The 13942-nt window shown below is 35.8% G+C and overlaps 1 protein-coding gene across 1 annotated transcript; it reads left to right on the top strand.

The window, feature by feature from the left end:
* The first annotated feature begins 10645 nt into the window (after positions 1-10645).
* Positions 10646-11764, top strand: LOC113783280 (putative late blight resistance protein homolog R1B-17). Its single transcript, XM_027329369.1, has one exon. It carries the CDS (start codon positions 10646-10648, stop codon positions 11762-11764), a length of 1119 nt encoding a protein of 372 aa, XP_027185170.1.
* Positions 11765-13942: the final 2178 nt, after the last annotated feature.

The following is a 13942-nucleotide window of genomic DNA, read 5'->3' as shown; positions in this document are numbered from 1 at the left end:
TCCACTACCCTACTGTTTTAAATTAGCCATATGACCCATTTATAGTTTTATATAAAACGGCAAATGGACAGAATGTATAATTAGTTATGGCATTTATACCAGACACGTTCTAAAAGCGCGTGTTGTAAAATTTTAATCTCTATGTAACCTCCTTATGATTTGTATAAATATTCACTTTATCCGCCTATGATTTTTGCATTTATCGACGTAATCCTCCTATACTTTTATACAAGGTAGTTAAGCCATTAATTGATTTAACATTTAAATAAGTATTTCAATTAATGACATTACATAGGTCATTTTTCGACAAATTTTCACTTTATATAAAATCACAGAGGGTGAAGTGAACATTTTAAAATATTAGGAGGATCATGTGGCAACAAACGAAATCACAGGGGATTTATATGTAATTTACCCTATAATATATGTATGAGCACAATAGATATAGCCATTCCAGCAGAAGTCAAGTCAGTCATTTGATGGGAATTTGCAATAACATCTGCACTTGCATTTATGGGATACTTCTTTGCATCTCCCCCAGGATATCGCATAGTTTTATAAACATTCCCCAGATATTGAAATTTGCATTTTTAAACAAAACAAACCCAAAATTAATGATGGCATCATCAAATTGTACTCTAATTTTGCAATACCCTTATGTGGTTTAAAAAAAAATTATTTCAATCATCATTGATCTTAATTATTATTTTCTCGCTCTTTTTTTTTTATTTTTTGATTTTTGCAAATTTGGGTATAAGTATTCTTTTCAAGGTTATCATAGCGATTGCCTTTCAAGAGAGCAAGTGTAAATTTCTTATACCTAACTAAGCAAGGCTAAACCTCAAGGGAGAAATATAAAATTATTCCCGAATTTAAACCACTTTTAAGATATTTTATCACCTATACAAAAACCATTGTGATTTCTCTAATTATAATTAATTTTCCTCAAAATTCATACCCCAGTATCAGCTGCACTTTCAACAATCAGATTGAATAAAATATAATTTTCCCTACATAATACGTGGTGAAATGCCTACCTCTAATTTTAACAAACATTCTCCTATCCATAATCTTAAAAAAAAAAAAGAGGAGAGAATAAGAGAGAAAAGGTTATCATTCAATGACAAGAATACAGAGAAAGAAAAGAGGGATGGCCTTCAAATTCAATCTTCTAAAATAGATGTGCTTAGGGCCAAAAAAAAAAAAGACAAAGAATGTAAAATCTTTTGATGGAATGCAAAAACTTGGGTAGAATTGGTCATTTGGTTTTGTATAGGATGAAAATCCAAATAAAATGGAAGGTAAGTATATCTTTCTACAATGGAAATGAAGGGGGGAAAAGTCATGGAAAAATCAAGAAGAAAAATGTTAGAAACCAAGAAAAAATTTGACTAGAAATATCACATATCGGTGGAAGTTTTAGAGAACTAAATAAGGTGTAGACAAATCAAAGATGAAAACCTAGACTTGTTTGATAATTGGAATGGAAACAAAAGGATTGATTTGATCAAACAATATGAAAGACTCTAACATATATATCTTCCAAATTAATGGAAGGTGGAAAAAGGTTGTCTTTCCTTTTTCTTTGACTATGATGCCTTAATTGTAATAAGTTTTAAATTACAAGAATTCTAAAAAAATGACGTAGAATATATATGACTTCACTTATAAAAAAAGAAAGAAAAATTTAAAAACAGAGAATCCCAGTGATATATACAAATATAAAATTTTTTTAAAAATTGTGAAGTAAATAATCTTTTTATTTGTATTCATCAGATAAAACTTCAAATCTTACAACGAAAAAACGGTTTGGAGGTGAAATCTAGGCTTGATCCAGTAAGTACACTGTTTTTGGGCCTAAGACATAAGTGTCTCCAACGTCAGCCACTAGTACACCAGGAAATAAATTGCTTAAAATTGGGCCAGATTCATTTCAACAAATAAATGAGCAACATTACAAGACTGCAGAAAACGAAGAATTGATAAAACAAGTCAAAGGAATGAATTAATGATTATATCATAAGGATTAAGAAACACTTACTGGCTTCTCTAGTTGTCGACTTTTTGTTTCCGTAATACAAAAAGCGATGACAGCAAAACCACAAGTTGAAAATTTCAGTTTTCATGTAATCGTTTAATCATATCAAACCAACTGACCAACAAAATGCTATCTTATCAATTCTTCAATTGGTGATTCGATAAAAAATAATATGCTGGTTAGATTGGTGTGTAATTTCACTCAACGATAACATTAGAAAAAATCCATACAAATGTTACATTTGTAGGTCAACTAAAATCCAAGCACATCCAAAAGATGCAAAATCATAGATGAGTTAAACAAATCTGTACGACCAATAATGTTATATAGATCAACTCACTTCTTAAAAGGGAAAAAAAAAAGCGTACATTCCCAGATGTACGGATGAAGATTATCCTTGACAACTCCCAAGCGATTACTCAAGTGATAATCACCAAGATAAGAGTGCTTCAATTACATGATGTCCAATTTTCTATTCCCATCATCAGGAAATTATTGGGGTCACCTAATTGGACTAGAAATTATTGCATAAGTCTTATGCGGTTTTTCGTGCATTTAGAAATTATTTGTTAATATACTCCTTCAATATATAAAATTGTCAACAGATATTGGTTTTGTGTATATGCACTTTACTTTTGTACTATATAATCCTCAGCTGATATTAATTTTGTATATATGTACTTCACTTTTGCCACCTCCAAGCCTTTAAGAAAGACGCAAAAGTCATGGACAAAATAATGTTAAAAGGACCAAAAACAAATATTGATGGCTCACTTACTAGTTTTCAACTTTTTTGTTTCACGCATACCTAAATTAATAGACATTTAGTCCGTTGTTTTTAATCGGTGTTATTATCAGCAATTAAGATGTTTATATGGTTCTAAGCACGATTAATGATCTTTTCTTGTTTTAATATTTTGGATGAATAGGAGGTACAGTTAAGTAAAGAACACGGTGAGATTCTGAATGTGTTTTTTTGCGCATACGACTACAATATCAATGGGAACCGCCTGAAAGATTGTGAACTAGAATAAACATTGTTAAAGAGCTTCTGGTTGAATATAGTTTCCCTAGAATGAGTTCATGGCTATATCTGCAACATGCTTTTCATTGCCTGAGGCTTGTACAAGTTAGTTTGGGTGTTTTTCCAATTCCCATGATGTTTCTAAAAAGGATTAATGATATGAAATGCTTCAGGCCTTCCTTGATTGTCTTTATTGTTCACACAGAAATCAGAATAGACTTCTTATAACTCTAACAAGTCTAATGAGACCATGGTTCAAAGTCGTGGTCGCGGTTACGGTCGCGGCCCAAATCGTTCTACATCGGTCTCGGCATACCGGTCGTGATTTCGGCGAGACGCAAATTTTTAAAATATTTAATATTCTAAAAATTGTAAAAAAAAAATATGATAAAAAATTAGCAAAAATAATAAAAATTCGACTTGACTCGAGATGACTCGGGGCAATTCGGCCGTTTCTATCCGTCTCGGCCAAGTTCTATCCGTCTCAGCTAAGTTCTCGGCGATTCATTATCTCGGAATCATCTCATCCCGGTATCGAATCGGGAAGCTCCGTTCCAGTGACGACTCGACCGAGTCATCTCGGTCTCGACGGAGTCTTTGAACCATGAATGAGACAGAGAAGACCCTTTTGAAGCTCACGCGTTCGTAAATAAGATGAAATAGTGTTCCTGCTCTCAAATAGACTAGCCATTTTAAGAAGCTAAGCCTCCAGAATACATAAGAGTTGCAGTCTTTGGATTCAATCTCTAAAAGGTTGGAGTCTAGGGGTTAAAGTTCACATTTTCAATTTGTTTATACGTTGTTCTTGTACACATTTTCATTTTGTTTGTACCTTGTTCTTATGCTTTTATCTTTTCGATATCATTATTATTTGGCTTTCAACTGCATTGCATAAGATTTTCTCTAGAGGCAATCACTTAGCAGAGGTAAATTTCTCATTTGCTCCAGAGTCAAGTGATGTTTTCACAAGTTGTTATGCAATTCTGGAACTCTTATTGGTGAAGTTTTTGCTATTTTCGTAGTGGTTATCATCTTGTAGTTTAAGCTAATTGTCAAACAGGAAGCTAGGAGGCACTTTTTCTGTTAAATAGCATACAGGGTTACAAATAGTAAAAGTAATTTGAGGAATGTAATTTTGATCTATGCCACTATCCAAAAGCTTATGCCTCCAGACTCCACATTCATTTTTACAACTTTTATCTTAATTACTGTCAGGATTCTACTAGACATGTATTAGTTTCCACTTCCTAGATTAGATTCCATTCCGTGCCCTTTTTTCCAGTTTCCCAATATCCGAGTAGTTAGCACTAGGTTCTTTGTTTGCAAATCCCGGATTGTTGATTGTTGATTTATTTTGCTCTTGTGACTTCAAAATTTCAAGATTTGGTTAATTTTGATCATTTTCCTGACATCCACAAGTAATAAAGTGATGAGGTGGTGGAAGCGTGTAATAAGAATTTGTTTCATGAACGAAATCTATATAAAAAGAATAAAGAACAGTTATAACTCGAAACACAAATCAAAGATTCTGAGAATAACAGGAGAGAACTCTCAATAATTGGAATAACTAATTAGGAATCTCATTGATAATTGACAATGGAAGAATAATTATAAACACCCTAAATATACCTATTTATAGAGATACTTGACCTAACTGTAATATTAAGAGGAAACCTATAAGATAAGGTATTTATCTAAAATAAACTCCTAAAGCATCTAATTAGACTAGAAAACATGCTGGACATAGAGGACCAATCATAGGGCTCGCCATGATCTAGAATCGTGTGAGTGCAGCTTTCTCTTACTTTCCTTTTTTTTTTTTTGGTTGCCCGTCGGGTATCCGAAACTTTGCCTCGATTAATCCGGACCCGACCCGCGTCGCGCACTTGGCTATGGTGGGTGAGTCTCCTAACAGGGGTGTCTGCGTACACTAGGACTCAAACACGAGACCTGTTTAAGCGAATCCGAACCGCTTACCACTCGGACCAACCCCTGTTGGTTCTCTTACTTTACTTTGCATGCCCCTTTGACGCCGATAATCAGAATAATAATCCTATCAAAACTAATTAAAAAATAATAATAATACCATAAAATAATCCTAAATTCAAACCTAAATAATTTATTCAGATGGGACGAGGGGTCCTTGGACCTAGAGAGCAACTTGTTACACATCATAAAGAAAATAAGAAACAGGTAAGAATTGTCTCATATGTATTGCTATGTTTAATAATATATATTGAACAAGCTATAACAAATAAAATAAAATAAAGTGGTGCTCTAACATATTAATTCTACACAAGATCTTATGAAAATTCTTTTGATACATTTACCCTTAGTAAAGAATAAAGATGCTATGCTATGATACGATATGCTTTCGTTTTCTTTTTGCTTACTTTAATTCAGGAGTGCATTCAGGAAATAAAATAAAGGGTAAAATATCAAAAAAAATTCCTGTGGATCGACAAATGTTCAATTTAACTCTATCTGATTTGGAAACCTACATTATAACTCTCTATGATTTCAACTCAATTGAAAATTGGACAGAAAACATTCAATTTTACGGTTGTATGTGAAATGTCAACATTGCTCCTACTATACGTGAGATGTTTTCAATTCAATTTTTAATTTAGTTGAAATAGTAGGGAGTTATAGTGTAGTTTTTCAAACTAGTGAGAGTTAAATTGAACATTCGACAAATCATAGAGAGTTCATTTATATAAGGGCAATATTGACATTTTATGTATAACCATTAGATTGGATGTTTTCCATCTAATTTTTAATTTAGTTGAAATTACAAGGAGATATATTATAAATTTTTAAATAAGAGGGAGTTAAATTCAACATTTAGCAAATCATAAGGAGTATTTTTCGTATTTTGCCCTTGTGGGGTGACACTTACAGGGTCCGGTGTGGGTGCGGCAGCCGGTCCTGAGCTCTAGACATTCTCGTTTCTTTTAGGATGCTGTCCAAAGAAGAAAACAGAAAAAAAAAAAGGCTATTGACACCGACAGCTGACTTTCTCTCCATTGTAATAGTGAATGTGATAACTGACAGGTGCCGAACCTGTGCAATAATAAATACCTATTTAAATAAAATATAATTTCTGTAGATAGTGATAAGCAGGGTCGAATCCACAGGGATTGGGGATAATTTATTTCTTTTAGAGTCCGAAGTATAGGGGGGTTTTTGGAGAATATAAAATAACTAATTAACTAACTAATAAAACAACTAATAGAAATTAATCAATAACCAATATGACTCTAGCCGAAGGTACAACTTTTCAGACACGGTCCATGCAACTGATCATCGACGCAAAGATAATTCAATTACTCATTAATAGATTGGTTATAGTTGCCATACACGCGATGAACAACCAGCCTTTCCTTAATTTCTCGATAGTTAAGGTATGACCGTTAACTATTTCTCTAACCAAGAAATAACCCTAGGTACGACCATAGGATTTAATTACTTGACTGCATTAATAATTAGAAAAGCCCAACCCTAACCAACAAATACGCTACGAGGGTTTGTTTAAGTTAGATCATACGTTTCCCTAACATGAAACCAATCACGCTAGTCGCCACTGGTATTAATCGATAGAACAATTACGGATTCAATCAATTAATATGACAGTAGATTATTAGGTTAATCCGAATATCGGGCCCTTGACATTCAAATAACAAAACAATCATAAACAATTAAATCAGGAAACGTACAAATACCAATAAATAAAAGAAATAAATAAAATAATTAGATCTCACAGATGTTCGGAACCGAGTCCTCAAATTGATCTTCGACTAGAAAAAATGAATTAGTTCATCTTCATGAAGAAAATCCCGCTCAAAATTGCAGAAGTAATTATTCTAAAACAAAGCTATGTCTTCGTCGTCTCCCGAAGAAACGGAAAAAGGGCAAATAAATAAACGAAAGAATTGGAGAAACCAAAAGAACGAAGTTCCCTATTCTAAAACAATTGCCTCACTTTTCTTGGTGGTCCCCACAAATGAGTAACAAGGCTGCCGAATTACTCCTTGTTTTAAGCCTATGTACGTTTCTTTCTCCTTAAAAGCCCAACATGACTAATGCTTCATACTCCGTGGTCCCCGCCGAATTGAGTGAAAGGTTACCAGAAGTCAAATTCTGCCCAATTCCCTTATTGTTTCCTATTGACCTTTGTACTCCAATCTCCTAATCAGCAAAGGACATGCAATCCCTTTGTTGCACCACGTAGGTCCGATTGTTTGAAGTCTCCATTATTTTCGAAAGTCCCACCTATTTTGTACTTTTCTGTTTCACTTCCTGAAATTGAGTCCAATATCAAATATAACTAAATATTAATAATTAAAATAATATTTGACAAGAATAAAAGAAGAAATTAATAATAAAATAACCAACAATTAACACCCTGTCAAATAACTGATGCCATTTAACTTGAGGATATAATACGTAAAAGCCATTGTTTTGATATGTGCGGCATGCATACAAGCATAAAAAGATTTACCGATTGTTTAATCTCCCCATTCGACGTAAAGATGAGGAACAAAAATAAAACAGGAAATAAGAAAGGGTATAAAGAAAGAAAAAGAGATGGGAAAAGAAGACCTGCAGATAGCTAGCTGACTGATGCAAGAAACTTTTTATCACTTAGCTTGGCTTCTTCAGAAAACACAGAGAAATCTGGTTAGGGAGAGAAGTGCTTTTGATTAGGTGAAAATGCCAGGGAAACTTGCGGATGACGAGATGGTCACTGACATTTGCAGGTCGCTGAGAGAGAAGCAGAGACTAATGGCCAATCCGGATGCAGTTCTGATGGAGAGCATGGATCGGTTTGTACAAGAATTCAGGTTTTTGTTCATCTTTCTTAGTTATACTCGAGCATGGAGTGATGCCCACAAGGTTGTCCCAAATCTGGATCAGCTGGTCCCCAGAATTGCAGCTGCAATAAAAGAATTCAGGAAAATCCTTCATTATGCATTTGCAGATAATTACAGAGGAGAAGATTATTTATTTTATGAATCCACATGTGGTTGGAAGGACTGTTGGAGAGGCGTTGGAGATTGCCTTCGTATGGACTATTGCCCGAGGGAGCCTTGCTCACTGCTAGATGCATTTGCCAGTTTGAACGAGCAGATTGAGATGTTGAAGCAGGAAATCAGGAATGCATACTATGAACATTTGTCTTCCCATGCTTTTCATTGTCAACCAGCTTCATCCTGGACGGGTGACCACTGCTGGGATGACTTTTGCTCATCCATAAGATGGAGTCTGCATTTACTCTCAGAAAAACTTGATTTGGTTGTTAATACTCTGAGGAAGCAGATGAAAGCCTTAACTAGGAGTCTATACTCTTTGAAATCTTTTATCCAGCACCCATGTAATGATTGGTATCATGGGAAGGTAAACATGATGGCTCGTTTTGGACAAGTGGCTGTCCGCACAGCACATGTTTGTTGTCTGTGCTGGTCTGTTGCAGAAATGGATTTAAACATGGAAAAAGATGTGGCAAGTTTGCTGTCCGATCTGCAACAGAAGATCGATCTTGCTTCTCCAGAGTTCCTAGGGTTGATTCTAGAGTTCCTAGAAGTGGAAGAATGTCGAGTTACTTTTCTAGATCACATGCTTGATGTACAAAAAGGACGTCGTCTTCATGATGATTTGTTACCCTTGATAAATTGTGTTGTCAAAATACCAAAGATGGATAACATGGATGTCCAAAAGTTTTCAATAAGTATTAAGGCTGTGATTGTGGAAATCTCAAATCTCAGGCACAAGTGCAACATAATCTCTATAATTGATTTTGTGAGTTTGTTTGCCAGGGTTTGGATTTTAAAGGCTGAAATATTCCTCACGGAGCAACAAATTGCAGTAACTCTCCTCGCTCTTTCTCTAGAGGATTATATCACAGCTCTTCAGAAAGGGTTGAGCCTTCTGTTGAAATCCTTCACTCAAACAAGGAAGAAGACAGAAGAACAGATCTTTGCGCTCGTGGACGACATGCCTAGGCAGATCGAAGCTCTCTATCGATCCTCTTCTGCTGAGGAATTCATAGGAAACAAGGTAAAAGATTCACTTTATAAGTTTCTTGTGAATGCTATGCTTTTCAAGGCAAAGGCACTTGTGCTGAATCTGTTGGACAGTGATGCAAGTTTGATAGTCCCCATGAAGCGCCAGATTGGAACACTTCACGAGGCACTAGTATTTGTGATAGAATCAACCCTTAGTCAGCCAAAGGAAAATGAGGAGGATGAGAAGCAGATCTTGACATATATTGAAGCAGTTGCTGCTAGAGTCATCTCTCTCTGTAATTCATTTTCAGCTGATCAAACCACAGAAGAAGCAGTTACGAAAATGGACTTTTGGCTTTCTGATTCGCTAGAAATAATTCAGCTTTTGACTCCGAAGTTCAAAGAGCTTTATCTTCAAATTCCCAGGTTACATTTCCCCAAGACTCCTCAACTTGGCTTCGTTGAATTTCTTTTGCAAAAGCTAAGACAGCTGCTAAGGCAAAAGCTTGATTCAGTTCAGCATGTAATCCATCAAATTGAATCCATCCATGAGGATTTGGAGATGTTGATGTCTTTCTTTAGGCACTCTTTGAAGCAGGGAATCGGTAATCAGGAACATGAAGATCTTCGTACACATCTTATTGTTCTGGCATATGAGGCAGAATGTGTCATTGACTCAATTGTGATTGGGGGTTCTGCTGAATGGAACCATTTACCGTGGCTTTATCATGTTTCACAAGAGATTAGACATGTGAAGATGCAGGCCATAGATCTTCATGAGAAGGAGAGCTGTGATATTGGTAATTGCAATGCTCCCCAGACATTATGGCCTTCATTACCACAGGCTAGTACCACAAACATTGATGAAGAGGTGGTGGTTCTAAATGACCAGCAACAAGTTCTAATCGATAAACTTACCAGAGGATCATCGCAGAGAGATGTTGTGTCCATAGTTGGAATGCCAGGAATTGGCAAGACGACTTTGGCTTTCAAAGTATACAATGATCCTGAAGTTGTTTGCTACTTCCATATTCGTGCATGGTGTCGTGTTTCACAAGCATACAGTAGAAGAAGTTTGTTGCTCGATATTCTAAGACACATTATTGAGCTTAATGATACCATCCTTGCCATGAGCAATGAAGATTTGGACTTGGTGCTGTATAAACATTTGAAGAAAAATCGTTATCTCATCTTTATGGATGATATGTGGAGCATTAGGGCGTGGGATGACTTCAAGATCTCATTTCCAGATGATGGAAATGGAAGTAGGATTCTGATGACAAGTCGTCTTTGCGATGTGGTCTCAAAAGTAACACCTGAATGCAATCTTCTTAATCTTCGTCTACTCTCTGATGATGAAAGCTGGGAGTTACTAAAGTTGAAGATATTTCATCAGGAAAGCTATCCTGAAGAACTATTTGAAGTTGGAAAAGAAATTGCTAGAAATTGCAAGGGACTCCTCTTTCTGTTGTTGCAATAGCTGGTATTCTTAACAGTACAAGCAAGGAATATGAATCGTGGAAACAAATTGCAGAAAGCTTGGACTCATTGATAGTTGGTGATCAACAATCTCGCTGCATGGACATCTTAGAACTGAGTTACAAGAATTTGCCAGATGATTTGAAAGCATGTTTCCTTTACTTTGCAGCGTTGGAAGAGGACAAGGAGATTTCTGTTTCTAAATTGATAAGGCTATGGATGGCCGAAGGGTTTATACAGAAAGAAGCTTCGAACAGCTTAGAGGGTCTTGCCGAGAATTACCTGATGGATTTGATTGGTAGAAGCTTGATAATTGTTACCAAAAGAAGATCAACGGGTGGGGTCAAAGCATGTCGGGTTCATGACATTGTGCGTTGCTTGTGCTTGTTAAAATCTAAAGAGGAAAACTTCTTGGAGCTGGTAACTAGTAAGGATGAACCTTATGCTTCTTTTGATGGTAGTATGGATATTGATGATTTTGATCCTTCAGATTCCATGACATATGAGAAATATCGATTATGTGTTCATGCAAGTCGAAAGCACTTTTTTATGTCAAGGCCTTCTGGTCCATATGTTCGTTCTCTGCTGTTTTATGCTACCACTGATACATACCCAAGATGCCCTTATGATACTTTGTTCATTTCTAAAAACTTTAAGCTTCTTAAGGTGCTGGATTTGGAATGTGCCAACATGGGTAATTCCTTTGCCAATGGAATAGAGTTACTTGTTCAGTTGCATTATCTGGCAGTTGGTGGTGATATAGACTCTATTCCCTCATCATTAGCCAACTTGCAGAATCTAGAAACGTTTCTTGTGAAGGGACTGAAAGGTAAGGTCACTATACCGGATAGCATTTGGACCATGACTAGCTTGAGGCATCTTCATGTAGAAAATCATGCTACCTTCGCATTGCAAGATGGAAAGATTGGAAGTTCCTGTGAATTAAGTAACTTGGTTTCCCTTTCCTCGCCATCTCTTTCTTATAGGGAACATGCAGAGGAAATATTAAGGGGGTTGCCCAATCTTCAAAAATTAAGTTGTATTTTTTCAAAATCATGGGATAATTCCAAGAAGTGCAACCAATTTCCAAGGTTGGAGGATATGACTCATTTGGAGTCACTCAAGATATCCTACATCGGTAGGAGTGTTAGTAGTGGCGAATTTAGCTTCCCCTTGAGTCTTAGAAAGTTGACTTTATCAACTTTCTTCTTGCGGTGAGATCACATTTCGACAATTGGCTGTCTGGAAAATCTCGAGGTTCTAAAGTTACTTTCTATAACTTTTGAGAGCACGCAATGGGAGATGCAAGATGGAGAATTCCCTGAACTCAAATTCTTGAAATTACATAACTTAAACAGTGTTGACTGGAATGCCTCCTGTGATCATTTGCCTAATCTTCAGCAGTTAGTGCTGCAAAATTGTGATAATCTCAGGGAGGTTCCTATTGATTTTGTGGACATAACTACCTTGCAAGTAATTGAAGTGCAGCGGTGTGGAGATTCTGTTGAAGAATCGATCAGAAGACTTAAGGTGGAGGAGCAAATACGATATGGAACTGAGCATTTGAAGGTCCTTATCCAACATTAAAAGGGGGTTTCAGATCATTAAGAGGTCCTTGTCCATCATTATTAGTGGATATGGAGCTTTATATCCATCTGGTGCTATGCATCCTATTATCATGTAAGTAATTCCAATTTTACTGACTGCACTCCTATTATTTCACATCCTGGGAGGAGATTGCATAATCTAGATGTTACCATTTATTGAGTGCTTCATTTTGTCAACTTCTATTTTCACATTTGCAATAAAAAAGTCCTCTTGCTTGGTTGTGGATTCATGTAGTCATGTGGCGGTTTCCTTCAAAGTTCAAACTGTAAATCCTTTGGAGGAGCCTTTCTTTCTCATTGTTACTGATTCCTTTTCCTGTAGGCTTCTAGATAAAATCATGCAAGACTGATTAATACAAGGAAAATTTGGAGAAGATTTAGTGCTATTGTTCAAGTTTAACAAAAGAACTCGTGCATTTTGATTCATTTTATGGCTCACCAAAATTAAGGATACAGTTGATTGGAGAAGTTCATGGTTATTGAAAATTTTCGGTTTCACAAAGGCAGCCTTTGGCTTTGTAAGACCCTTTGTTATTTCAGTATATTTTATCAATCCTTCGGCTTCCTGTTGAACTCTATTGCTGCAAACCATAATCTATTAAGACAAATTAGTCTGATGTTAAGCGATAGTGTCGGTATTAATCTGAGATATTTGGAACCATGAAGATTATCACAGACCTGTATCCTGATTCTGCATCTTGTGTACCCTCATAAGGCAATGACTGATTTCTGATTTTCTAGGAAAAAATCCGAAAGCAAGTAGGATTTCTAAAAATGAAACAACACAAGAACATTAGCTCTGAAGTAGGAAGTTGGAATAAAAGAATTTCATTTTGCTGTCTTGAGAAACTCTGGCCAGATTAATTTAAAGGTTCCCTCTGGTTCTGCAGTATTCCTGTGTTACTGAGGGGCAGCTGTGCATGAACTGCTGAAGTACCGCTAAAGACTCCACATGACTTGAAGTGGATGGAAGGACTTGCTATAGAATTGAGAAGCTGGAAGTTCCCTGTCAATATTTTTTGTTGCAGTTCCAGATCACCTTCTAATCATGGCACAGCACGAGTATGCTCTTCTCTGATGTTTTGGAAACTGAAATTTCTAGTTAAATCATTGCATTGATCTTGTGACTAGAAGAAACATTCATGCCTAATACTTGTGCTTTTATTTGTGAATGCTAAGAAATTTGTGGTAGTCCATTAAAACACTTATAACTTGAATGCGAAATACTTCTCAGTCATTTCAGTTTTTGGAGCTTCACTTTCTATTTTATGAACTAAAACATGCAAAAAAAATTTCCAGATGATGAACCTCTAAAGATAGACATTAGATAGAAGTTATGACATTCCAAATTGCAGTGATCTTAATGGGGATTGCGGACCAGCCGACAAGCATAAGCTTCAAAATTCCTTGTACCTTAATGAACGAAGTAAAACATACAGAGCATTGATTTAGTAAAGAGCAGTACAAAGAGAGTTACAGGGAAGAAACGGGAACAATTGGAAATACACTTTACCCCCCTGTGATTTAGCATTTGTCACATAACCCCCTTATGATTTCAAAAGCTATATATAACCACCTCCCTCATAATTTGGATTAAAGTGTCAAAAGCACTTTTTGTACATAGTCTAACTTTTCAAATCTGGCTCCAAAAGCACTTCTTTTTGAACATGGTCAAAAGCCATTTCTGAACTACCTGAGAATTTGATAGCTGCAATGAAATAGTTGTATAAGGAAGCAGTTGTTACAACATATGACTTTGGTTTTAAATCTAAAATGCATCGAAGTCAAT

This window comes from Coffea eugenioides, chromosome 9, assembly GCF_003713205.1.
Source record: "Coffea eugenioides isolate CCC68of chromosome 9, Ceug_1.0, whole genome shotgun sequence".
In the NCBI taxonomy this organism is placed as follows: Eukaryota; Viridiplantae; Streptophyta; class Magnoliopsida; order Gentianales; family Rubiaceae; genus Coffea; species Coffea eugenioides.
This window is presented reverse-complemented; position numbering and strand designations above follow the sequence as displayed.